The following is a 25721-nucleotide window of genomic DNA, read 5'->3' as shown; positions in this document are numbered from 1 at the left end:
TCGTGTTTGTAATTCAGGTACACATTCTGAACACGGGGGATTCCCTGTGAACGTCTGCAGTATAACTGAGTTGTAAGTCTGGATGTGGTTCCAGGTGTAGATCCTTAAAATCAGATCATGAGGGGTAGATCCTTAAAATCAGATCATGAGGGGTAGATCCTGACAGGTGGCTAGTCAGGGTTCCATACTGAGGGCTAGATCATGATTGTTGGACACAGGGGTAGATCCTGAGGGGTAGACTCTGATCTTTAAATACAGAGGGGTAGATAATGAAGGGTAGATCCTGAGGGGTAGATCCTGAGGGGTAGACTCTGATCTTTAAATACAGAGGGGTAGATAATGAAGGGTTGGTAACTGAGGGGTAGATCCTGAGGGGTAGATCCTGAGGGGTAGACTCTGAGGGGTACCTCACGAGTCGGATGCGCCCCGCTCGGTCTCTGTGGAGCTCAGGTCCGGCCATGGCTGGTATTGGCCACTAGATGGCGCTGTTTTCCAGCTGACGGTGTCGGTCCGCTGGAAACACTCCTCCATCCTTTCTGTCTTTCTCTCTTTGCTTCTGCCACCGTCTTTCCTACTGTCGGTCTCTGTGTCTCTGTCGCTTCTTGTCCTCGGGCCGGTCCTCAGGGTGTCCCATGGGGGCTCTTTGTGTCTGTGTCCCGGCCTGTCCGTCCAGAGGGACAGGTGTCGGTGTGAGCCATCACCTTCTAGAGTTGTGTGTCTGTCAAAAAGTTTCAAATGTGTGAAACTCTGCTGTGTTAAGAACTGCACAAAATATTCAAGGTAGTTTTCAACAAGGGACCTCAGTCTGCTAGTCTTTATTGAAAGCAGTTTTCTCCCTGCTTTGTGTCGTTTTACACAGTAAACGTCAGGGTGGTGCTGTCAGGGTGGTGCTGTCAGGGTGGTGCTGTCAGGGTGGTGCTGTCAGGGTGGTGCTGTCAGGGTGGTGCTGTCGGGGTGGCGCTGTCAGAGTGGTGCTCTCAGGGTGGTGCTGTCGGGGTGGTGCTGTCGGGGTGGTGCTGTCAGGGCGGTGCTGTCGGGGTGGTGCTGTCAGGGCGGTGCTGTCAGGGTGGTGCTGTCAGGGCGGTGCTGTCAGGGTGGTGCTGTCGGGGTGGTGCTGTATGGGCGGTGCTGTCGGGGCGGTGCTGTCAGGGTGGTGCTGTCAGGGCGGTGCTGTCAGGGTGGTGCTGTCGGGGTGGTGCTGTATGGGCGGTGCTGTCAGGGTGGTGCTGTCAGGGTGGTGCTGTATGGGCGGTGCTGTCGGGGCGGTGCTGTCAGGGTGGTGCTGTATGGGCGGTGCTGTCGGGGTGGTGCTGTCGGGGTGGTGCTGTCGGGGTGGTGCTGTCGGGGTGGTGCTGTCAGGGTGGTGCTGTATGGGCGGTGCTGTCGGGGCGGTGCTGTCAGGGCGGTGCTGTATGGGCGGTGCTGTCGGGGTGGTGCTGTATGGGCGGTGCTGTCGGGGCGGTGCTGTCAGGGCGGTGCTGTATGGGCGGTGCTGTCAGGGTGGTGCTGTATGGGCGGTGCTGTCGGGGCGGTGCTGTCAGGGTGGTGCTGTATGGGCGGTGCTGTCGGGGTGGTGCTGTCAGGGTGGTGCTGTATGGGTGGTGCTGTCGGGGTGGTGCTGTCAGGGTGGTGCTGTATGGGCGGTGCTGTCGGGGCGGTGCTGTCAGGGTGGTGCTGTATGGGCGGTGCTGTCGGGGTGGTGCTGTCAGGGTGGTGCTGTATGGGTGGTGCTGTATGGGCGGTGCTGTCGGGGTGGTGCTGTCAGGGTGGTGCTGTATGGGCGGTGCTGTCGGGGCGGTGCTGTCAGGGTGGTGCTGTATGGGCGGTGCTGTCGGGGTGGTGCTGTCGGGGTGGTGCTGTCAGGGTGGTGCTGTCGGGGTGGTGCTGTATGGGCGGTGCTGTCGGGGTGGTGCTGTCAGGGTGGTGCTGTCAGGGTGGTGCTGTATGGGCGGTGCTGTCGGGGTGGTGCTGTCAGGGTGGTGCTGTCAGGGTGGTGCTGTCAGGGTGGTGCTGTCGGGGTGGTGCTGTCAGGGTGGTGCTGTCAGGGTGGTGCTGTCGGGGCGACTGCATGTTTTTCTGTCTCATTTCATCTCTTCAGCGTCTTCCTCTTTTTCTGGTTGACATCCATCCTTTCATCCACCTTTCTCTGTTTCTTGTGACTTTTTTGTCTGATTTCTCATCATGTTTCTGCATGCTCCCTCCACCTCCCTCCACCTCCCTCCACCTCCCTCCACCCAAACAGTTTCACTCTGCTCCTGTTGCATCTGGAGACCTGAGACCTGAGTTCAGGGGCTGGATTTGGGTGGAGCTCAGGACTGAGAGGTGTAGTTAGGACCAGGTGGTGGGGCTCAGTGTGGAGGTGTAGCTGCAGCTGGTGGGTGGAGCTCAGGTGTCAGGCTGGAGCTGGTGGGTGGAGTCGGAGCTGGTGGGTGGAGCTCAGGTGCGGGTGGAGCTCCGGCCGGGAAGAGCGCTGCCCCCTCCCTCCAGAGGTCATCCTCCTCGCGGCGCCACTTGTTGCCAGTAGCTGAGCTCCGGAGCTCCGCAGCGCCGCCCGCCCCGCCCCGCCCTGCCTCCCTGCCTCCGCCGGCCCGTGGACCCGCTGCCCGGAGCCCGCTGCCCGGAGCCCGCTGCCCGGAGCCCGCTGCCCGGAGCCCGCTGCCCGGCTCTGCTCCCCCCGGACGGACCAGCATGGTGGACAACGCCAGCCTGGCGGTGAGCGCGCTCCCCGGGGCTGCCGCGCGCCTCCGCGGAGTTGTCCAAAGTTCCGGTGAGAAAGTGAAGTGTGTTTAACGCGCTCCTCTCCCGCAGCACGGCTCCTTCCCCGCCGGGAGCCTCCCGCTGCAGCCCGCCCCCCCCCGCCGCCCCGCAGCCCGGCGGCATGCGGCTGGAAGCCGTGATGGAGAACCTGCAGCGGCAGCAGGCGGCGCGGCTCGCCCTGGAGGAGAAGCTGCGGCAGGCGGACCAGGAGAAGGACCTCCGCTGCGCGGTGGAGTCCCACATCCAGCAGCAGGCGCTGGCGTTCCGCCACTACCAGGCGGCGGTGCGCGGAGCCCTGGCCGCCGGGGTGAGCGCCTCGGCCGCGCGGGGCACGCTCCCGCACCTGGGGGTCCGCAGGGGGGGCTGCGGGGAGTCTCCCGGGACCGACCCGGAGCCGGACGAGCAGGAGGCGATGGAGGAGGAGGAGGAGGAGGAGGAGGAGCCGGGGGACCAGTACCAGGGAGCCGGGCTGTCCCCGGACATCAGCCTCGTGACCCGGGTCCCGGCCGCCTTCGCCCCGGGCCGCCGCCCCGAGTCCCCGCCGGGCCCGCAGCAGCCGCAGGCCGGCCCGCAGCACGAGTGGACGTACGAGGAGCAGTTCAAGCAGGTGGGACGCGGTCCTTGTCAGGCGGCACACACCTGAGAGGCTGCTCTTTTACTGTCGTTTGTGACCGAGGCGCTGCTGGCGGGGATCAGGGGATTACTTTTAGAATGGATTACTTTTAGCGGAGCGGGTTCAGAGGGCGCTGCGGGGCTGGACCGCTTCGTCCCTCTCTCCACTTCAGATGTGCTGGACCTCATCCAGAACTGTGGTGGCTTGTTGATATTCTGGAAAGGTGGAGGGGGGGGGGGGGGGGGGGGGCATAATAATACCTATAATATAGAAATATAATCATGTTTCAGAATGCTGCTCTGTTCTCATGACCGATGCAGTGAAGCTGCACAGCGGCTCCTGAACAGGAGCAGCAGGTGCAGACCAGGACCACCAGCCCAGATCTAACTGAAGGCTTTCAGAGATGTTCTCTGCCTTCAGTGAAAAGCTGCTTTTCTTACAAATTATGCAGAACATATTCAGACAGAGGCGTTTAACACAGAAATCCAGAGACACGTTGATGCTTCCCAACATATTATCTCAGTCTGAAGAATTAAAAAACCTGTTTTTTTAAAACATCTTTAGTTTTTATATTGGTTAATTTCTCATGTCATTTTGAAGATTTTGTTCTGAATTTGTAAATGAACTAAAACTGCTCGTGTGTTTCCATTAAAAATCAATGTGTTGTACTGACATCCTGCTGGACGGCCAGAGGACGAGATCTGAAACAGAGCTGAAAATGAAAACCGTCTTTTAAAGTTTAAAACCAGAAATTCAGCCTTTTTCAGAAAGGCTTAAATTAAAGTTGCTCTTCCCCTGAAAATCTCTTTAAAATATTTTATTCTGACTTATTTTAGATGTGTGTGTGTGTGTGTGTGTGTGTGTGTGTGTGTGTGTGTGTGTGTGTGTGTGTGTGTGTGTGTGTGGACTCTGAAGCTGAAACTCCTTCCTGATAGCCTGATTCCAGTGGACTGCAGTCCCCAGTGAACCCCTGCAGTGGAGACGGACCGTACGGTTCCTCCATCAGCCTGAGCCGGTGTTGGACTGCAGCTTGTCTTGAGCAGATGTTTGAGGCCGATGCTGCCTCCGCTCCCTCAGGTTACATCAGAAATGACACAGTGAAGACAGACAGGACAGCCGCAGGCTTCTAACAGGAAATATGTACTGAACAGTAAAATATTATAACAGCTTTGATCAGCTTTGTTCAACATACTTTAAAATGAACAAAATGTGTTGCTTTAATTATTCAAATAAAGCCTGTAAAGTAAAAAAATAAAACAAATTTTTCGACATCATCTAAACAACTGAAATGTTGCTCTCAACAGGAGCAAGCAGCCCAGTGTGCACACTGCACGGCACTGCATGCTGAAGGTCAAACGGCTCTGAAGGAGTGGCAGCAGCAGTGAAAAACAAACCAAGAACATGAAGAGAAATAAAGAACTGTGCAAAAATGCACTTTGCCCCCCCCCCCCCCCCCCACTGGAAGTTCTTAATAATCCCAATGAAATAAACCTGCCAATCCAGGCGCCTGTCGGTCTGTCCTGAATGTGAGGTGAAGTTTACCTGAGAGCCTTCAGCCGGAGCCTGAAACCAACAGCTGCTTCAGCGGCCAGCTGCAGGGCTTCACCTGGACGCTGCTTTGATAGAGGCGGAAATCTCTCTGAGCTCTTCTCCACCCGCCTGCTCTCCACCCGTCTGCTCTCCTCCCGCCTGTTCTCCACCCGTCTGCTCTCCACCCGTCTGCTCTCCTCCCGCCTGCTCTCCACCCGTCTGCTCTCCACCCGTCTGTTCTCCACCCGTCTGCTCTCCACCCGTCTGTTCTCCACCCGTCTGCTCTCCACCCGTCTGCTCTCCACCCGTCTGTTCTCCACCCGTCTGCTCTCCACCCGTCTGCTCTCCACCCGTCTGCTCTCCACCCGCCTGTTCTCCACCCGTCTGCTCTCCACCCGCCTGTTCTCCACCCGCCTGTTCTCCACCCGTCTGCTCTCCACCCGCCTGCTCTCCACCCGCCTGCTCTCCACCTGCCTGTTCTCCACCCGTCTGCTCTCCACCCGCCTGTTCTCCACCCGTCTGCTCTCCACCCGTCTGCTCTCCACCCGTCTGCTCTCCACCTGCCTGTTCTCCACCCGCCTGTTCTCCACCCGTCTGCTCTCCACCCGTCTGCTCTCCACCCGTCTGCTCTCCACCTGCCTGCTCTCCACCTGCCTGTTCTCCACCCGCCTGTTCTCCACCCGCCTGCTCTCCACCCGCCTGCTCTCCACCTGCCTGTTCTCCACCCGTCTGTTCTCCACCCGTCTGCTCTCCTCCCGTCTGCTCTCCACCTGCCTGTTCTCCACCCGTCTGTTCTCCACCCGTCTGCTCTCCACCCGCCTGCTCTCCACCCGTCTGTTCTCCACCCGTCTGTTCTCCACCCGTCTGCTCTCCACCCGTCTGTTCTCCACCCGTCTGCTCTCCACCCGTCTGCTCTCCTCCCGTCTGTTCTCCACCCGCCTGCTCTCCACCCGTCTGTTCTCCACCCGTCTGTTCTCCACCCGTCTGCTCTCCACCCGCCTGCTCTCCACCCGTCTGCTCTCCACCCGTCTGCTCTCCACCCGTCTGCTCTCCACCCGTCTGCTCTCCACCCGTCTGCTCTCCTCCCGTCTGTTCTCCACCCGTCTGCTCTCCTCCCGTCTGTTCTCCACCCGCCTGCTCTCCTCCCGTCTGTTCTCCACCCGCCTGCTCTCCTCCCGTCTGCTCTCCACCCGTCTGCTCTCCACCCGCCTGCTCTCCACCCGTCTGCTCTCCTCCCGTCTGTTCTCCACCCGTCTGCTCTCCACCCGTCTGTTCTCCACCCGCCTGCTCTCCTCCCGTCTGTTCTCCACCCGCCTGCTCTCCACCCGCCTGCTCTCCACCCGCCTGCTCTCCACCTGCCTGTTCTCCACCCGTCTGTTCTCCACCCGTCTGCTCTCCTCCCGTCTGCTCTCCACCTGCCTGTTCTCCACCCGTCTGTTCTCCACCCGTCTGCTCTCCACCCGCCTGCTCTCCACCTGCCTGTTCTCCACCCGTCTGCTCTCCACCCGCCTGCTCTCCACCCGTCTGTTCTCCACCCGTCTGCTCTCCACCCGTCTGTTCTCCACCCGTCTGTTCTCCACCCGTCTGCTCTCCACCCGTCTGCTCTCCTCCCGTCTGTTCTCCACCCGCCTGCTCTCCACCCGTCTGTTCTCCACCCGTCTGCTCTCCTCCCGTCTGCTCTCCACCCGTCTGTTCTCCACCCGCCTGCTCTCCACCTGCCTGCTCTCCACCTGGAACGTTTTCTGATCAGATGATCAATAACTCAGAGCTTCAGTTTCATTTCTTGTTTCAGATTTTCTCAGTGAAAATGTGACTCAAGGGGGTTTTAGGTGTGTGTGCGTGTGTGCGTGTGTGTGTGTGTGTGTGTGTGTGTGTGTGTGTGTGTGTGTGTGTGTGTGTGTGTGTGTGTGTTCTGGGGCTTGTTAGTCCCTGACCTGTATAGATCTGGTCTGATGGACCCCTCCCGTCCACCCTGGCCGTCGTGTCTTCAGGCCATTCTCAGTGCACTGTGTGTGTGAGCGCTGTGTGTGTGTGAGCGCTGTGTGTGTGAGCGCTGTGTGTGTGAGCGCTGTGTGTGTGAGCGCTGCGTGTGTGAGCGCTGCGTGTGTGAGCGCTGTGTGTGTGAGTGTGTGAGCGCTGAGCCGGTGGGAGCCGTGCAGGCGGTACATTTCCGGTGATACGATTCTTGGGTCACGATCCCGGTATATCCCGATATCAGTGTTTATGACCATTACTGTGATACTTTAGGAGCAAGTAATTTGTAAACTTCACAGGAAAACTTGTATGAAACACATTTTATTCATCCCAAATGCAACAGCAGCACTCAAGCAACTATATTTAACAGCAGACAAGTTGCAGGCTGTTTTTTAATTTGAACAGTAAATAAAAATAAAGGCTGAATATACCTCCAATAATACAACATGTTCTTTATTTGTCCCTCAGGGGAAACTGCAATGTGAAGCAGCACAGAGAAAAGAAATATAAATAGAGAAGAAATGCGAAACAGGAGAATTTACAAAGCCCAACCATACCTAGGAAAAATTAACTATAAATTTAGGATAGATATAATTTAATAAAAGATTCAACTAAATGACATAATTTAAATGCAGTTTAGATGTAAGTTTCAGACAGATATAATTAAATAACAGATATAGACAACAGATATTAATTACATATAATTTACATATAAATATAAGACAAATATAATCAAAGTACAGATATACACTAGCAGATATAAATTAAATATCATTAACATAAATCAAGACAGATGTATAATTAGATAAATAACAGATACACACTAACAGATATAAATCAATATAATTTAAAGTTAGGGTAGACGATGTTGTCCAAAAGCTCTTCTTGTCATCCTGAGTGAAATGCTCCTGCCCCCTGGGAGAAGTCAATACATTATGTGGACGGAAAAAGGTGCTGAAAAAATCTGACCACTGTAGCGGCCACAGGACAGTAAAAACTCTGACCAATCGTAAGGCGCGGACCGCTCTTCAGGAACCAATCAAATCCCTTCGCCGTTCTACCAGCCCCCTGCGCTTCAATGGCGTGCACTGGCCCTGGTTCAGAGCGCGTTGCCTCGGCGCTCGCGTGAAAAATAGAAGGAAGGGAGCGGCGCGCTGCGCTGCTATGCGCGTTGTGTGCAGCAGTCAGAAAGGTTCATAACATTGGAGGCGATCACAAACTCCGTGCGCGGCGCTCCCGCGTCCAGTGTGTTCGCTCCCAACGGAGCTCCTCCAATGGGGTGGGAGCTGGGCGGAGCCTTGGGGAGATGCTACATTCATGCTACATGCTAGTTTTCAAAGGTCGTCGACCCTAGCTTTAAATATAGACAGACACATGTGTACACTATAATATTAATAACAGACATGAGTTATATATAATTTAAATATACATACAGGACACACACATATGTACAATATTATAGAAAAATGTGAGAAACATGAAAAGATAAGGAGATAGGTCTGGTTTGGCTCCAGGACGGAGTGTGTGGTGTGTGTTTGGTCTGGTTTCAATTCAATTCAATTCAGCTTTATTTATGAAGTGCCATTTACAACATGGTGGTTTCTAGACACTTTTACGGAGAAACCCACAGATCCACATGAGCAAGAACCCTGCAGAACCAGGCTCAGAGGAGAACCCTGCAGAACCAGGCTCAGAGGAGAACCCTGCAGAACCAGGCTCAGAGGAGAACCCTGCAGAACCAGGCTCAGAGGAGGAGAACCCTGCAGAACCAGGCTCAGAGGAGGAGAACCCTGCAGAACCAGGCTCAGAGGAGGAGAACCCTGCAGAACCAGACTCAGAGGAGGAGAACCCTGCAGAACCAGGCTCAGAGGAGGAGAACCCTGCAGAACCAGACTCAGAGGAGGAGAACCCTGCAGAACCAGGCTCAGAGGAGGAGAACCCTGCAGAACCAGACTCAGAGGAGGAGGACCCTGCAGAACCAGACTCAGAGGAGGACCCTGCAGAACCAGGCTCAGAGGAGGACCCTGCAGAACCAGGCTCAGAGGAGGACCCTGCAGAACCAGGCTCAGAGGAGGAGAACCCTGCAGAACCAGGCTCAGATGAGGACCCTGCAGAACCAGACTCAGAGGTGGAGAACCCTGCAGAACCAGGCTCAGAGGAGGAGAACCCTGCAGAACCAGACTCAGAGGAGGAGAACCCTGCAGAACCAGGCTCAGAGGTGGAGAACCCTGCAGAACCAGACTCAGAGGAGGAGAACCCTGCAGAACCAGGCTCAGAGGTGGAGAACCCTGCAGAACCAGGCTCAGAGGAGGAGAACCCTGCAGAACCAGACTCAGAGGAGGAGAACCCTGCAGAACCAGGCTCAGAGGTGGAGAACCCTGCAGAACCAGACTCAGAGGAGGAGAACCCTGCAGAACCAGGCTCAGAGGTGGAGAACCCTGCAGAACCAGGCTCAGAGGAGAACCCTGCAGAACCAGACTCAGAGGTGGAGAACCCTGCAGAACCAGGCTCAGAGGAGGAGAACCCTGCAGAACCAGGCTCAGAGGAGGAGAACCCTGCAGAACCAGACTCAGAGGAGGAGAACCCTGCAGAACCAGACTCAGAGGTGGAGAACCCTGCAGAACCAGGCTCAGAGGAGAACCCTGCAGAACCAGACTCAGAGGTGGAGAACCCTGCAGAACCAGGCTCAGAGGAGGAGAACCCTGCAGAACCAGACTCAGAGGAGGAGAACCCTGCAGAACCAGACTCAGAGGTGGGGAACCCTGCAGAACCAGGCTCAGAGGAGGAGAACCCTGCAGAACCAGGCTCAGAGGAGGAGAACCCTGCAGAACCAGACTCAGAGGAGGAGAACCCTGCAGAACCAGGCTCAGAGGAGGAGAACCCTGCAGAACCAGACTCAGAGGAGGAGAACCCTGCAGAACCAGACTCAGAGGAGGAGAACCCTGCAGAACCAGACTCAGAGGAGGAGAACCCTGCAGAACCAGGCTCAGAGGAGGACCCTGCAGAACCAGGCTCAGAGGAGGAGAACCCTGCAGAACCAGGCTCAGAGGAGGAGAACCCTGCAGAACCAGACTCAGAGGAGGAGAACCCTGCAGAACCAGACTCAGAGGAGGAGAACCCTGCAGAACCAGGCTCAGAGGAGGAGAACCCTGCAGAACCAGGCTCAGAGGAGGAGAACCCTGCAGAACCAGGCTCAGAGGTGGAGAACCCTGCAGAACCAGGCTCAGAGGAGGAGAACCCTGCAGAACCAGACTCAGAGGAGGAGAACCCTGCAGAACCAGGCTCAGAGGAGGAGAACCCTGCAGAACCAGACTCAGAGGAGGAGAACCCTGCAGAACCAGACTCAGGTGGGGAACCCTGCAGAACCAGACTCAGGTGGGGAACCCTGCAGAACCAGGCTCAGAGGAGGAGAACCCTGCAGAACCAGGCTCAGAGGAGAACCCTGCAGAACCAGACTCAGAGGTGGAGAACCCTGCAGAACCAGACTCAGAGGAGGAGAACCCTGCAGAACCAGGCTCAGAGGAGAACCCTGCAGAACCAGACTCAGAGGTGGAGAACCCTGCAGAACCAGGCTCAGAGGAGGAGAACCCTGCAGAACCAGACTCAGAGGAGGAGAACCCTGCAGAACCAGACTCAGAGGTGGAGAACCCTGCAGAACCAGACTCAGAGGAGGAGAACCCTGCAGAACCAGGCTCAGAGGAGGAGAACCCTGCAGAACCAGACTCAGAGGTGGAGAACCCTGCAGAACCAGACTCAGAGGAGGAGAACCCTGCAGAACCAGGCTCAGAGGAGGAGAACCCTGCAGAACCAGACTCAGAGGTGGGGAACCCTGCAGAACCAGGCTCAGAGGAGGAGAACCCTGCAGAACCAGGCTCAGAGGAGGAGAACCCTGCAGAACCAGGACCAGAGGAGGAGAACCCTGCAGAACCAGGCTCAGAGGAGGAGAACCCTGCAGAACCAGGCTCAGAGGAGGAGAACCCTGCAGAACCAGGCTCAGAGGAGGAGAACCCTGCAGAACCAGGCTCAGAGGTGGTCTTCCTGCTGTCCCGGTTGGGGTGAGGGGACAGAGAGAGAAGGAGACAGGACAGACAGGTTCTTGTCTCTACATACAGTTTATATATAAACTCAGGGTCCAGAGGCTACAGGAGGAACCATCATCAGTGACATGTAGCAATTAGGGGTGGGACTCGATTAAAAAAATTAATCTAATTAATTAGGGCCTTTGTAATTAATTAATCGCAATTAATCGCATATCGATATTTGACCCGAGATCAGTGAGAACCTTTCTTTTTCTAATGGATTTTGGTATAGTGAATCAATATAGTGATACATAAGCTTAAGCAACAAAACACTGTTCATTTTTTCAGCAAGGAAGGAGGAATTTAACCAAGACAAATAAACCAATACACACTGATCAGTGCAACTTTTGTTGGGCTGGGCGAGGGTCCTGGAAGTAGTCGGAGTGACGTCCTCTTCCGCTCTAGCTGTATGCCAGGCTTGCGTGTTGGCCGCTGCTGCGACAGGCTTAGCATTCAGTTGATACAGCAGGCTGGATGTGCTGCGATGGGATGCAGATTCTTTGCTGCACAATGTGCATCCAGCTGTGGTTTTATCCACGCTGCCATCCGCTGGCTTTTTAAATCTACATTTTCTGTGCACGAGACCAAGCAGTGCGCTGTTGTCGGGAGCAGTGTTGCCAACTCCCCAGTAAGGAAAGTCACTATTGGCTGTCCTAAAAGTCGCCAGAAGTCTCTAGATGAGGTCGTTACCTAATTTGCAATTTGCATGTAATTGTAATGGACGCTGTAGGAGAGAGGAATAACGTCATGGGAGAAGCAAAATGTGAGTTAAAAAAACACCCTAAATATGTTTAGAACTACAAATGAATTTTCTTCTGTTGATTCTTGGTTTGTCAGCAGTGAGCAGCGGCGTATTTGCGCACACGCGATCCATCTGAAGTGTGGAGGAGCGGTGTGGGTCTCCTCTCTGCTCTGCCTGCAGCAGGGGGCGCTGCTGAGACCGGCCGCCTGTGAGAGCTCTGGGACGGGGGAGGGGCTCACGCAGCTCCGCAGCTCACTGAGGACAGCAGCTGCAGAACGAGACGTCCTGTCACGTCTCCAGAGCTCCAGAAAAAGTCGCTAAATTTGTTGCTAGTCGCTTTTGACAAAAAAAGTCGGCAGGAGGCTTTGGAAAGTCGCCAGATTTAACGAGAAAGTCACCAAGTCGGGAGCTGTTTCGTTGTTGTGTCACAGCAAAATATGTCCGGGTGAAACTCGTCCGGTGACAAACGTTCCGCGACAATTTGCGATAATTTTTTTATCGCGTTAAAATTTCTGTAATTAATTAATCGTAACTAACGCGTTAAAGTCACAGCCTTAGTAGCAATACAATGAAATTACATTGAAACGAGAGAAGAAGCAGAGCTGGGAGCCGGTTCCACGTGGTAGAACCCGGGGTTCAGTAAACCTTCCACCCACTGGGTCCGGGTTCCTCCATTAATCAGTGGAGCAGCTGTTTTTGAAGCCCAATTAGAATTCACCCATTAGATCCAGGCTGTCTCAGTGGATCAGCTGATTGATGGTCTGGCTCCAGGACAGTGTGTGTGGTGTGTGTTTGGTCTGGTTTGGCTGCAGGACAGTGTGTGTGGTGTGTGTTTGGTCTGGTTTGGCTGCAGGACAGTGTGTGTGGTGTGTGTTTGGCTCCAGGACAGTGTGTGGTGTGTGTTTGGTCTGGTTTGGCTCCAGGACAGTGTGTGTGGTGTGTGTTTGGTCTGGTTTGGCTCCAGGACAGTGTGTGTGGTGTGTGTTTGGTCTGGTTTGGCTGCAGGACAGTGTGTGTGGTGTGTGTTTGGTCTGGTTTGGCTGCAGGACAGTGTGTGTGGTGTGTGTTTGGCTCCAGGACAGTGTGTGGTGTGTGTTTGGTCTGGTTTGGCTCCAGGACAGTGTGTGTGGTGTGTGTTTGGTCTGGTTTGGCTGCAGGACAGTGTGTGTGGTGTGTTTGGTCTGGTTTGGCTCCAGGACAGAGTGTGTGGTGTGTGTTTGGTCTGGTTTGGCTGCAGGACAGTGTGTGGTGTGTTTGGTCTGGTTTGGCTGCAGGACAGTGTGTGGTGTGTTTGGTCTGGTTTGGCTCCAGGACAGAGTGTGTGGTGTGTGTTTGGTCTGGTTTGGCTGCAGGACAGTGTGTGGTGTGTTTGGTCTGGTTTGGCTCCAGGACAGAGTGTGTGGTGTGTGTTTGGTCTGGTTTGGCTGCAGGACAGAGTGTGTGGTGTGTGTTTGGCTGCAGGACAGTGTGTGGTGTGTGTTTGGTCTGGTTTGGCTGCAGGACGGAGTGTGTGGTGTGTGTTTGGTCTGGTTGTAGAGTGTGAGGGAAGCAGGGAGGTAACAGTCCTTCCCACTCCTGGGGGACGCAGTCTGTCCCCCTCACAGCTGTCCAGGGTCCTCAGGCTGTCCTGCATGGGGACGTCCTGCTCAGACGCATGTGGGTCGGTGGTGTTTCCGCTGGATTTGACTTTTGAAAAGCACCAGACTACAGTGTAAAGAAGACACCGGGACAGCTCTGAGACGCTGTTCTTGCTCTGGCGGACTGGGGGCTCTGCAGAGCTCCTGCTGTGGTGCGCTGCCAACTAGTGGCCAGGAGTAAAAGTGCAGCCTATGAAGATGCTGCAATGGATGTTTACCCGAAAAATACAGAATTAGAAATCGCTATGGACGTATTTTGAATTGATGCGAAAATCCCGTGACGTAGTATCGCGATATTTTGCCAAATTGACTTTTTTTAAACGCTCCCAGTCTCGGGACAGTCGGAGGACGCTTGTGGCTGGCGGGCGGACGGAGCGGAGCCGGCCTGGAGAAGCGGCTCTCGGCTGCTAAACCGAAGACATCTGAAGCCGTCCATACGTCTCAGAACATCGCAGCAAGATGTGGACTGAACCTAGAAAAGGCCCTACTGAGGCGGGTCCACTGTGGACCGGAGGCTGTCCAACAGACAGGACAGACTGGGACAGGCAGCTCGCTCTGTGTCTCTGAGTTTAGTTCAGGAGCCAGAGGCTGGAAGTGGACTGGTTCAGGAGTGGACGGAGGACCCAGGTGAGACTGGCGGGCGGTGCAGTGGCTGCAGTGGTCCATCTGGTCAGTCCTACTCTCACCTATGGTCAGGACCAAAAGGACACGATCCCAGGGACGGACGGCTGAAATGATCTCGTCGGCCTGGGGTAGAGCTGCTCCTCCCTCACATCCAGAGGACGGGGAGGACTTCTGGACATGTCCCACTGAGATGAGGTCCTGGGGAAGACCGAAGACATGCTGGACAGACTGTGTCTCTGCGGGGCTGTCTGGAGACAGGAAGCTGTGGACGTCCTGAAAGCGGTCACAGCTGTCCTGAGGCCTCTCTCCTCTCTGAGGACGGCGGCTCTCGGTTCCAGAGACATGTTTGAGACAGGATCTGGACCGTGCTGGGTTTCACCCCCGTCCCCCGGCTGCTCAGACCGCCGTCCTCGTCCACCCTGGGCCCGGCGTTTGGCGTGAATACAGAAGACCTTCTGCACATGCAGTCAGTCAGAGGAAGACCTTTGGACTTTCCAGATTCATTGAATGCTTTCTGAAGACTGATGGTTCTTCTTCTGTGGTGTGGTTCTGGGGTGGTTCTGGAGGTTCCCTCACAGCAGCCGTGCAGGTTCTGCTCACTGAAGGATGTCGTCTAATAAGAAGAATGATAAACTTTGTTTGGACATCTAAGAACAAGTGTTTAAAAAGACAAAGGTCTTGGGCTTTGTTTCCTCATACGACCAAAAAAAGAACGACAGAAGATAGATTGGTACTCCTCCACCTTCTCCTCCTCCTGTTCTGACTGGAAATGATGGAAGTGAAGCCTTTTTAAAAATTCAGACAAGCTTTTTATTCCTCTGTGTGTGACCCAGTACCCAACGATCCAGGGCCAGCGGTAGGGGATGGATGGATGGATGGATGGATGGATGGATGGGTATTGACTGCTTTATCAAAGCGATTTTAGCACTTACTGAGGACAGTGCAATACACTTTCAAATCCAGGTGAGGAACACCTCTCTCCACCACATGAAAACTCCACAGCAGCAGTACTGCGGTCAGACGTCAGGAAATACGGGGCTGACGGGCAGTCAGGGTGGCGCGTCCATCAGTCCATCAGTCCATCAGTCCATCAGTCCATCAGTCCATCAGTCCATCAGTCCATCAGTCCATCAGTCCATCAGTCCATCAGTCCCAGTGGAGACGGCGTGGCGTTGGCCAGTGGACCAGTCCTGTTAGTGCTCCTCATGATCCGGCTCCCTTCAGAGACCCAGGACTCCGTCTCTACTGCCTTCCACTCCTGCTTCGGCGGGTGGAAACAGGAGCTACATGTAGCTCTGGCTCCACCAGCGTCTCCTCCACCGTCACACCGGGGAAGGCCCGCCCGCCACGGCGCCAGCAGGGGGCCCGGAGACCCGGAGCTGGAGCTCCAGATCAGTACTGAACCGCTCCTCATGTGCTTCTGGATTCCTCGGTGCCAAAGAAGGAAACAGTTGTGCTTCCTGTCATTGTTTCCTTCTGTGGAGATTACTTGAGAAAACAGGTTGCACAAACAGAGGAAGGCCGGAGGGGCTCTCATTTACAGGCGCTCAGTGGGGGGTCACTGTGATTCACCCCACGGAGACGAGCCGTCGTAGCAGTGGACCTTCCTCTGGATAATGTCAGGATTCAGCTTTCATTCAGCTGCTGAGGACGTTTGTGAACTAGACGTCCCGAGATGCACCAGCCCAGAGCGTGTTGATGGAGGAGCCTCGATTTGACCTCCCGCCCGACCCCCAGCCTCCTGACAGATCAACACCGCCGGACACGATCTGGAAAAGACTGTCCGGCTCCGCTCACAGGAATGAAAAATCAATACTGACCTTGTTGGAAAGAAGCCAAGAGAGACTCATATAATTTGTGAGGAGGTCAGCAGAAGCAGGAAGTGCTCTGGAGATGTCAGCTGCTCTCTTCATGGAGCCTGAAGATGCTGAGGCGATTCCTGCGCTAACCGAACACAAATGGCTCCAGAACACTCACATTCATCACTCAGTCCATTTGAAATTCTGTTAGCAGTGCTCCCTGAAATATGGATATGAAGAGCGGCTGGAAGTCGGTGTGCAGCAGCTCCATCACGTTTTAGTCTGCTGCATGAGGACGCTCCTGGCTGCTGCCTCGTCCCGACATCAGCTGTTCGCTGCAATTCAGCGTCTGATCAGACTCTCCAGTGACTCTCTGTAGACTTTAACCTTCAAAGAATGAGCTGAAGCAGATCACTGGCCTGAGCGTGGCTAGCTAGCAGCTAACAGGAAGCAGTTGGCGTGCAGCTAGGAGCTAACAAGAAACTAGCAGCTGTGTGTGTTTCTGTGCGTGTGTGTGTGCATAACTTTAAGAATGTGGTCCTGCTGTGAAATCTAACATGAGTGTCGACTTGGTCTGCCTGACGGCGGTTCTTCTTCCACGGCCCTTGCGATCCTTTTCTTCAGCCCCTGGCGGTTCTTCTCTGTGGCAGTTTTTCTTGACGCCCCCTGGTGGTTCTTGTCCGTGACCTGTGGAGGCTCTTGGCCCTGGCGGTTCTTCCCCTGGCGGTTCTTCCCCTGGCGGTTCTTCCCCTGGCGGTTCTTCCCCTGGCGGTTCCTCTGTGGCCCCTGGCGGTTCTTGTCCATGACCTGTGGCAGCTCTTGGCCCCTGCTGGTCTTCTCCTGGGCCTCTGACCTACATGTGAGCTCCACATCACAATGCCACTCAGAGTGGCTAAGTCGGTCACAGATCACCGGGGATCAGCATCAGATTAAAACAACAGATTAGCGATTGAGCACATGAGTGTGTGGATCTTTACGGTGAGGGTCTGTTGGAAGTTGGGTCTTTGTTCGGCCCTCCAGCCTGCTTCAGAGGAGAGAGTTCATCTCTGATATTCATGAGAAGGCAGGCAGCAGATCACACAGCGCCTCTGTTTACACCCGGTTGTCCATATGGTTATTCTCACCTCATGGCAGCTTATCGGCTTCAAATCCTAATCCCTCATCCCATTTCAGTGGTCTGTAAGCCCCCTGGCCGAGCTGCGTCTGGAGTGGTGGAACGTCCCCCGGTTCTTCCTCCATAACCACTTTCATCGGCCGAGCTTTGTCTCTGGTCTACTGTGGCGGCAGACTGTTCTGAACGAACAGTTTGACTCTTTGAGCAGAGACTGGTTGTTTTCTGCTTCACATCGACAGCCTGTCTGTCCTCACGGAGACATGTCCATCCATTCATCGTCCATCCATCCAACCATTCATTGGATTGAAAGAGTACGTTCAGCCACTCGAGAACTGCTCTGATCATGGCAGGTGTGATGAGGTGTGCTCTGAACTCTTAGAGAGGAACTCTGTCAGCAGGCACTACTATATACCGTATATTGACGTAATACTTACATGTTCAGCTTCTTGTCTCAGATGGTTTCTTCTTGAGAATTCCAAATCATAATTAATTAAAGAAGCTTCAGTCCAGCACTGTCAGTGTTCCTGCTGTGAGCTGGACTGTTTTTTAAGTGGAGTTGGGTTTGTTTTTCATAGTGTTTATATATTAATATAATTCCTGTGAAACTTGGCGTTTGTTTCTCTTCCCCAAGCAAGTCGCAGCTCTTCCACTGGCGGCATTTAATGATTACCATCATCTGATTCAGTTAATGGATGCAAATCAGACCATAAATCACCGAGGACAGCAGCAGTGGCTCATGGAAGGAAACCTCTGAGCAGCAATTATTCCTCTGAAATTAGGAAAAGTAGACACACCATGATGAAGGTTTCACATAGTTGACAGGGTGAGTTCACGGAGCACGAGTGAAGGTGAGAGGGTGAGCTGGGGGCAGGGAGGGTGGAGGGTGAATGGTAAATCAAAGCCCCCCATCACCACACAGAGCTGGTATTTCCTGGCAGGACGGCAGGCGGCTGATACTGCAGGGTTTATCTGTCCCCAGCAGACCCTCCCGTCCCGCCGCCACTGGCCTTACAGGACGCTCGTTTCCTGGAGACTCGCTCAGCAGGTCAGCCACCTCCATAACCCCAGCCTCTCACCCCAACAGCAGCCAGATCCAGGCCACCTCTGAATGAAAGACTTCTTTAACATGGAGCCACTTCCAACAAGCAAGATGCCAGTGAAGACAACCCTACCTTTACACATGAGGGTGGGGGGTGTATTTAGGAGTTGGGGGAAGGGGGCTGGTTTGCTTTAGATAATTTTAGGGCTTCAGGGTTAGAGGGTTTCAGGGTTAGAGGGTTTCAGGGTTTCAGGGTTAGAGGGTTTCAGGGTTAGAGGGTTTCAGGGTTCCAGAGCTTCAGGGTTTGAGGGTTTGAGGGTTCCAGAGCTTCAGGGTTTGAGGGTTAGACGGTTTGAGGGTCAGAGGGTTTCAGGGCTTCAGGGTTTGAGTGTTAGAGGATTAGAGGGTTTCGGGGTTAGAGAGTTTCAGGATTTCAGGGTTTGAGGGTTTGAGGGTTTCGGGGTTAGAGGGTTTTGGGGTTAGAGGGTTTCGGGGTTAGAGGGTTTCGGGGTTAGAGAGTTTCAGGGCTTCAGGGTTTCAGGGTTGGAGGGTTTCAGAGCTTCAGGGTTTGATGGTTTCAGGGTTAGAGGGTCAGAGGGTTTCAGGGCTTCTGGGTTGGAGGGTTTTAGGGTTGGAGGGTTTGAGGGTTAAAGAGTTTGAGGGTTAGGGGGTCAGAGGGTTTCAGGGCTTCAGGGTTTCAGGGTTTGAGTGTTAGAGGGTTAGAGGGTTTCGGGGTCAGAGAGTTTCAGGGTTTCAGGGTGAGAGGGTTTGAGAGTTTGAATGTTGGGTTAGAGGGCAGATGGTCAGAGGGTTGGGACTTGAAGGTTAGGGTTGGATAGTCTGAGGGTCAGAGGGTTAGGGCTGGAGAAATAAAGTCATAACAGCTTTAATCATTCCTGAAGAGGCTTGGGGTTAGATCGATTGAGGGGTAGATTTAGAGGATTAGGGTTCAGGGTTCAGGGTGAGAGGGTTAGAGGGTTGGAGGTGAGAGGCTTAAAGGGGAACAGAAACATGAAAAGTACTCCTGGTCTGTCAGAAGAGGGGGATACATGAACACATGCTGCATACAGTTTCTTGTGATAAAGTGAAGTTACGTAGGATTGAGCGTCTGGCTGCCAGGGCGCCGCCATGTTGGACCGTCTTGACCCTGACGCCTCTGGACGTGCAGTGTTCAGTTCTGACAGCACCAGCATGCGCTTTACAGCCAATTATTGATGGAAATGATCAATAAACTGATCAAATGACAGCTGCTTGAGTATGGAGAGTTGCTCCTTCGTATGCAGTGGATGATATGAGGGGTTTCATTTTCAGGATGATGCTTTGCGTTGAAGCTGCGTTCTGTCTCTGTGTGTGTGTTCTGTAAAGGTTTGCAGTGAGAACTCTGACTTCCTGACAACAGCAAACATGATGCTGCTGATGATGTGAAGACATACTGCTTTAGATCTTGCACGCAGTGAGAAAGGGAGAAACCTTTTCTGTGCAAAATCCCCCCCTCTAAATACTGTTCACTGTGCGAGAGCGTTGACATTTCAGTCTTTCTCCATCCCAGAGAAAACAACTGAAATGTGTTGTCCAATGTTGACTCCTGCCGTCAGTCCTCTGGGTGATCGTCCCTCCCAGCATGTTGACCCAGTGTGACCTCTCCAGCAGGCTGCATTCCAGGCTCCACCGGCCCGATGGACGGGCCTGTGCAGAGGGTTTGATGTTCCGGGTGAGGGGGTTAGGTCGGGACGGACCACGGAGACATTTCTGCTCCTCTGTCCTCTGAGTTTGTCCCACATTAGATTCTGAACGAGAAGAAGCGATTAAAGCAGAGACGCCATCCCAGTGGCGTGTATTCCACAACAGCCGCTTCATGAGGGGAGCGAGTGTGTGACATTTCCTGTGAGATTTCCTCATAAACAGTCGTGAAGTGGCACCTCACACACACACACACACACACACACACACACACACGCACTCGGAGGGAGCTGCCTCGGTGTGTTTGACCACAGTGAGTGACGGCTCCACCCGCTTCTGTTCCTGTGACTCAGATCTGCTGATACGTGATGAACTGAGGCACTCTGTGGGTTTCCTCCTCCTCCCATCAGACGGACGGGGAGATGCTGCCTCTTGCAGTTTGGTCCTCGGTCAGAAATAGACCAAGAGGTTCTCTGATTAAACAGCCTCAGCTGGAGCTGCTTTGTGCTCAGTGGAGCCGATGTTTGCTGTCTGCTCTATAAAAACAATGGCATCATGGGAATGGAGCCGTTTGGAGTGGACCTGCCAGACCCTATAAAAGACCAGCACACCCAGGGACAGCCCTGCTGCTTTACTGCTGGGGTTAACGACACACACACACACACACACACACACACACACACGCGCGCCGGTGTGGAGGAGGGGCAGACTGTTATTTGTGAGTCCACCACTTGACTCTGTCCTGTGTGTTCACTCATATTGACCAAAGCTCGTGTGTGTGTCTGTGCACGTGCCTGCGTGTGTGTTTGTTCTTGCAGAGCCGTGGTCTTTCATCATGTCCCTGTTTTCTGATGGTATACCGTGATCATACAGTCGTGTGTGTGTCTGTGCACGTGCCTGCGTGTGTGTTCGTTCTTGCAGAGCCGTGGTCTTTCATCATGTCCCTGTTTTCTGATGGTATACCGTGATCATACAGTCGTGTGTGTGTCTGTGTCTGTTAGACCACGTGTTCGTCATAAGGTTGTCTGATCATGTGTGTGTGTGTGTGTGTGTGTGTTCGTCTGGCAGGCTGATTGAGTGGTCATGTGATTCGGTTGTGTGTCGTGATTGTGTGCTTTTGTGATTTTTGATTGTGTGGTCGTGTGATGTTGTGATTGTGCTTTATCTTGGGTATTGATAAGACAGTGGGCTCACCAGTTGCACGAAATGAATTTAAATCTACACACACACACACACACACACACTTCTGTATATTCTTACCACGTCCTCTGGTGAAACAGCCACCAGCTGCTCTCCTGCTCTCATCTCCACCCAGCGCATTAAGAATCAGTCAATATCGCGTCAATCAGAAGCTGTTTCTCTTCATCTCCTCACTTCACCTCTATAAACTGAAACACACACATCAGTCGTACCGACACACTGCTTTAACTGGAGCTCTGACCTCCTGCCCTGCCACTCAGCAGTTTGTGGAGAATGAAACTATTTTCTTCCCTGAACACAATTAGTGCCGTTTTAAATTTGATCCTGAAATGTTCCTGCAGATGTATCTAAAGCACACACACACACACACACACACACACACACACACACACACACACACTGCATTAACCCGCTGTGACATGCGGGTGTCCTGCCACGCTGCGGTTTGCCGTGTTGACTGTTTCCCACTCAGAGCTGCCATGCTGACTCTTCAGCACCTCCAAAATAAAAGCGGTGATAACCTCAGGCCTCAGGCCCGCAGGCACGGCGGAGCGTCGTCTGCATAGAGGAAGCTCTCCCCGCAGGCTTCACGCCGAGACCGGTCACAAGTGTCGCTCAGTTCTGTGTGGAAACGTGGAGATGAATCCCACCGTCTGAGGACGGAGACGGCCGCTGACCTGTGCACTGCCTGGGACTGATCAGACGGTGGCGCTGCAGAGGGGTTCCTGTGGGGCAGCAGCTCTGTGAGCATGTCTCCTTAGGCGCGTTTACATGGACCACGTATAATCCGCTTGTATGGCGGAGCGGATTGTGAATGTGTCATGTAAACACTGTGTGGATCCGCTTCACTCGCAGCGGACTGTGTTTCGGAGCCGATTGTACGAGGCGGTGTCCACCGACCGACAGTCCGCTCCGGGTCCCTTATAAACGCCGCCTGACAGCGAGCGGATTCAACGGGGGATTATTTGTTCCGTGCATGCGCGCTGATGTACATAATGACGTGATGACGTGCGCAGTAAACGGGAAGCAGGACTGTCACAAACAAGCAGAAAAACACTTTTTTAATAAAAACCCCGAGAGAACAAACCCTGGAGAGGAGAGATGGAAGCAAACTGTGAAACAGCGAGTTGTATAAAGAGCTCCGTGGCAGAATACCAGCGATCATCCGGCTGGTGTTATGGATTAACTGGTTCTCGTGTTATCGAATGACGGCGGAGGTCTGTGTGAACACCTGCTGATTACAGCAGCTGTTAAAGTCAGACTCACAAAAGACTTTAAACGTATACACTCACTGGAACTGCTGATAACCGACGTTCTCCAGAACCACTACATGTTTCAGTCTATTGGTCACAAGTTAACACGGCCACCAGTTAATTCAAAACATCGTCACGCTGAGCAGAGCTCACACCGAGACGTGGCGCTCGGCGGCGGCGCTCCGGCCGGGGAGCAGCGCTCCTTCAGCAGGTGTCATGGAGATGTTGGGACTTTATCTGAGCAGAGATCAGCAGATAAACTCTCTGCTGGGTCTGAGGACGGCTGCTGCAGAGAGGAAGACCTGGAAGGTCCTCAGAGACCCTGTCCTCATGTCCCAGGACGCTGCGTAATCCGCTTCACCCAGGACCCTGGAGAACCAGGATTCATCGTGGATCACTTTGTATGCCTACATGAACACACTCGCGTTTAATACGATGGTTTACAATCGGATTGAAAAAACACCATGTAGACTGAGCCATGTCTCAGTGGAGTGAGGTTATCAGCACAGAGGAGTGATGAGAGTGAAGCAGATGGCAGCAGGGTGGGTGTGTCGAGGCTCTCAGTGGTTCTCGTTTCATTCGCTCTGAGAAAAGCTGAAGCAGAAACCTGAAGCTGTCCGTCATGTTCCTCAGCCGGCCGCTGCAGTGAGCGAGTCGGACGCCCTCACACCGGGTCAGAGGTCACAGCCAGCAGAGTGACTGTTCACTCCTCTCCACTCTCTCACTCCTCTCTACTCCCTATCACTCTTGTCCACTCTCTGTCACTCCTCTCCACTGCTCTCTCTCACTCCTCTCCTCTCCACTCTATCACTCCTGTCACTCCCTATCACTCCTGTCCACTCTGTCTCACTTCCTCTCTACTCCTCTCTGCTCTCTCTCACCCTCTCTACTCTCTCACTCTTCTCTACTCTCTCACTCCTCTCTACTCACCCTCTCACTCCTCTCTCCTCTCTCACGCTTTGAGAGAAGAATCGTAGCCTCTGATAAAATTCTGACAACACAGCTAAACACTTGTTTTTACAAAAAATGGCCCCACAGAGGAGAGTGTCCTGGAAGAGTGAGAAGAGAGAGGGGGAGTGTCCGGAAGAGAGAAGAGGAGAGTAGAGAGGTGTACTGGAAGAGAGAGAGGAGTGTCCTGCGAGAGAGAGAGGAGAGAAGAGGAGTGTCCAGGAATTGTTGGTGTGCTTTGGGCAGCTTGTCACTCGTGGTTTCTTGAAGAGATCAACAGCCGTGGTTTTCTCCACCTGGATAATCGGCTCTCCTTCCTCTGTGTGTGTGTGTGTGTGTGTGTGTGTGTGTGTGTGTGTGTGTGTGTGTGTGTGTGTGTGTGTGTGTGTGTGTGTGTGTGTGTGTGTGTGTGTGTGTGTGTGTGTGTGTGTGTGTGTGTGTGTGTGTGTGTGTGTGTGTGTGTGTGTGTGTGTGTGTGTGTGTGTGTGTGTGTGTGTGTGTGTGTGTGTGTGTGTGTGTGTGTGTGCGCGCGTGCGTGCGTGCGTGCGTGCGTGTGTGTGTGCGTGCGTTCTCGTATTTCTATCCTTGTCGGGGCCAAATGTCCCCACAAGGATAGCAAAACGTGGAACGACGTGCCTTGTGGGACCTTTTTCCGGTCCTAAGTAGGAGAAACAGTGTTTTCTTGACCATGTTGTTGTTACTGAAAAAAGTAAAAGGTCAAAAACATTTCTTTAGGGTTAGGCTTTGTTGTGGTGTGGGTTAGGGTTAGGGTAAGGGTCAGGGTTAGGGGCTAGACATGAATGGGAGTCAATGGACGGTCCCCACAAGGATAGAAATACAAGACTGTGTGTGTGTGTGTGTGTGTGTGTGTGTGTCTGTGTGTGTGTGTGTGTGTGTGTCTGTGTGTGTGTGTGTGTGTGTGTGTCTGTGTGTGTGTGTGTGTGTGTGTGTGTGTGTGTGTGTGTGTGTGTGTGTGTGTGTGTGTTCACTCTGCTCCAAGCAAGTCACACACACCAAAAACAGAAACATGAGGTAACCTGCTCTCCAGTGGTTGACTGTGCTCAGAAGGTCGTTTACTGCAGAGTCTGTCTACACACACACACACACACACACACACACACACACGTTTGTACAGCTATATGTTGTGAGGACACTCATTGACAGAATGCATTTCCTAGCCCCTCACCCTGACCCTGACCCTAAACCTAACCGAACCCTAATTGTAACCCTGAATCAAAAATCAAGTCTGAACCTCAAAAAGGCCAAAAAAGGTCTGTGGAACAGTGAGGAAATGTCCTCACTTTCCAAAAATTGTCCTCACTTGTAAGGTTATAAACATATATAAGATATGGATCGAAAGTCAAACTGAAATGCATTAGCCCAGTGCTTTTTTCATTTTACGATTATTATTTCACTTTTTATTAAATTTAATATTAATCCAAACTGCATTTTCATTTTTATCTAAACGTTGTGTATTTTGTATCACCAGTAAAAACAAAAAGCAAAACAGATCTGGCTTTTTGGTTTGGTTTTGGTCAGTCCACGCTGTGCAGGAGCCAGACGTGGTGGACCGCCGTGCACAAGGCGGGTCCTGGAAGCAGGAGTGTCCTCCAGAGTGGACCGTGACTCAGGAGGAAGCTTTGTCCTCCAGGTTCAAGACCCAAGCAGCTCATTTAAGAATGAAGGGTTGTTTTCCCACCCATGTACCTGTCATGTGGTGACGCTTTAAATGTTAATTCAAGGTCAAAGGGTCAAATTAAATAAAAAGGCTGGCAGTGCCAGCAGGGTGTGAAGAGCCTCGGACTGGACAGACGTCCTGCTGCGTCCTCGGCGCTGTCCAGCAGCCCGCGTTTCGGCTGCTGTCTGGAGGGAAGCCAGGAAGGCTCTCCAGGCAGTGTGCTTTCTGTTTCCGTGTTGTTGGTCTTCATAAACGCTGACCGGGCCGCCGTCCTTCCAGCCGACCCACAGACATCCCGTCACAGCACACATGAAAACCAAAAAGCAGTCTCTCAGAAGAAGCCGTCTCTTTTTCGTTTAGTTGTGATACAAAATGTGCAGCCTCGATGAAAATGAAAAAGCAGCTTGGATGATTGATTATTAATTTTAATTATGAGTCAAATAAAGCAGCCATAACCTTGACATTGAAAAGCATTTTGGCTAATGCATTTTAATGTGATTTTTGGCCCAGACTCACTTCCATAGCAGTGGTTAATTTGTGAATAACAATAATAATGTTACTAATAATACATTTGATTTGCACTTCATATTTTCCTTCACATACTCTCTTGAGCCTGATTTAAGCCTATTTTGGGCCTGTTTTGACCATTTTGGGTCTATTGTGTGCCTCATTAGCACCTGATTTTAACCTGCTTTCAGTCTAAGTTGAGCCTGGTTTGAACCAGGTTTCAGTCTGTTTTGAGTCTGGTTTCAGTCTAATCTCAGCCTGATTTCACTATGTTGAGACTGATTTTAACCTATTTTGGGCGTTTTTTTTGTTTTGTTTTGTTTTTTGTTTTTTTGTGCCCATTTTGATTCTTTGACTGTGATTTGCTTCTGATTTGAGCCTGAGTTGAGTCTATGTGGTGTTTGATTTGAGTCTATTTTGAGTCTGATTTGACTGTTTTGAGCCTGTTTTTAAACTAGTTCATCTTGTTTTCACCCTGAGGACAGGAGGTGGACAGATGTTTCCATTTGGATCCGTTTGAGTATTTAGCTTCTTTTCTATTTTTGCC

At 53.0% G+C, this 25721-nt stretch overlaps 1 protein-coding gene across 1 annotated transcript in view; it reads left to right on the top strand.

The window, feature by feature from the left end:
• The window catches only part of arid3c (AT rich interactive domain 3C (BRIGHT-like)), a 68591-nt gene that overhangs the window by 196 nt on the left and 42674 nt on the right, over positions 1–25721 (top strand). The window contains exons 2-4 of the mRNA XM_030104101.1: positions 674–687; positions 2525–2712; positions 2809–3364. Coding sequence (XP_029959961.1) covers positions 674–687; positions 2525–2712; positions 2809–3364 — 758 coding nt within the window. The remainder of the gene's footprint in view (positions 1–673; positions 688–2524; positions 2713–2808; positions 3365–25721) is intronic.

This window comes from Salarias fasciatus, chromosome 12 (genome assembly GCF_902148845.1).
Source record: "Salarias fasciatus chromosome 12, fSalaFa1.1, whole genome shotgun sequence".
Lineage (NCBI taxonomy): Eukaryota > Metazoa > Chordata > Actinopteri > Blenniiformes > Blenniidae > Salarias > Salarias fasciatus.
This window is presented reverse-complemented; position numbering and strand designations above follow the sequence as displayed.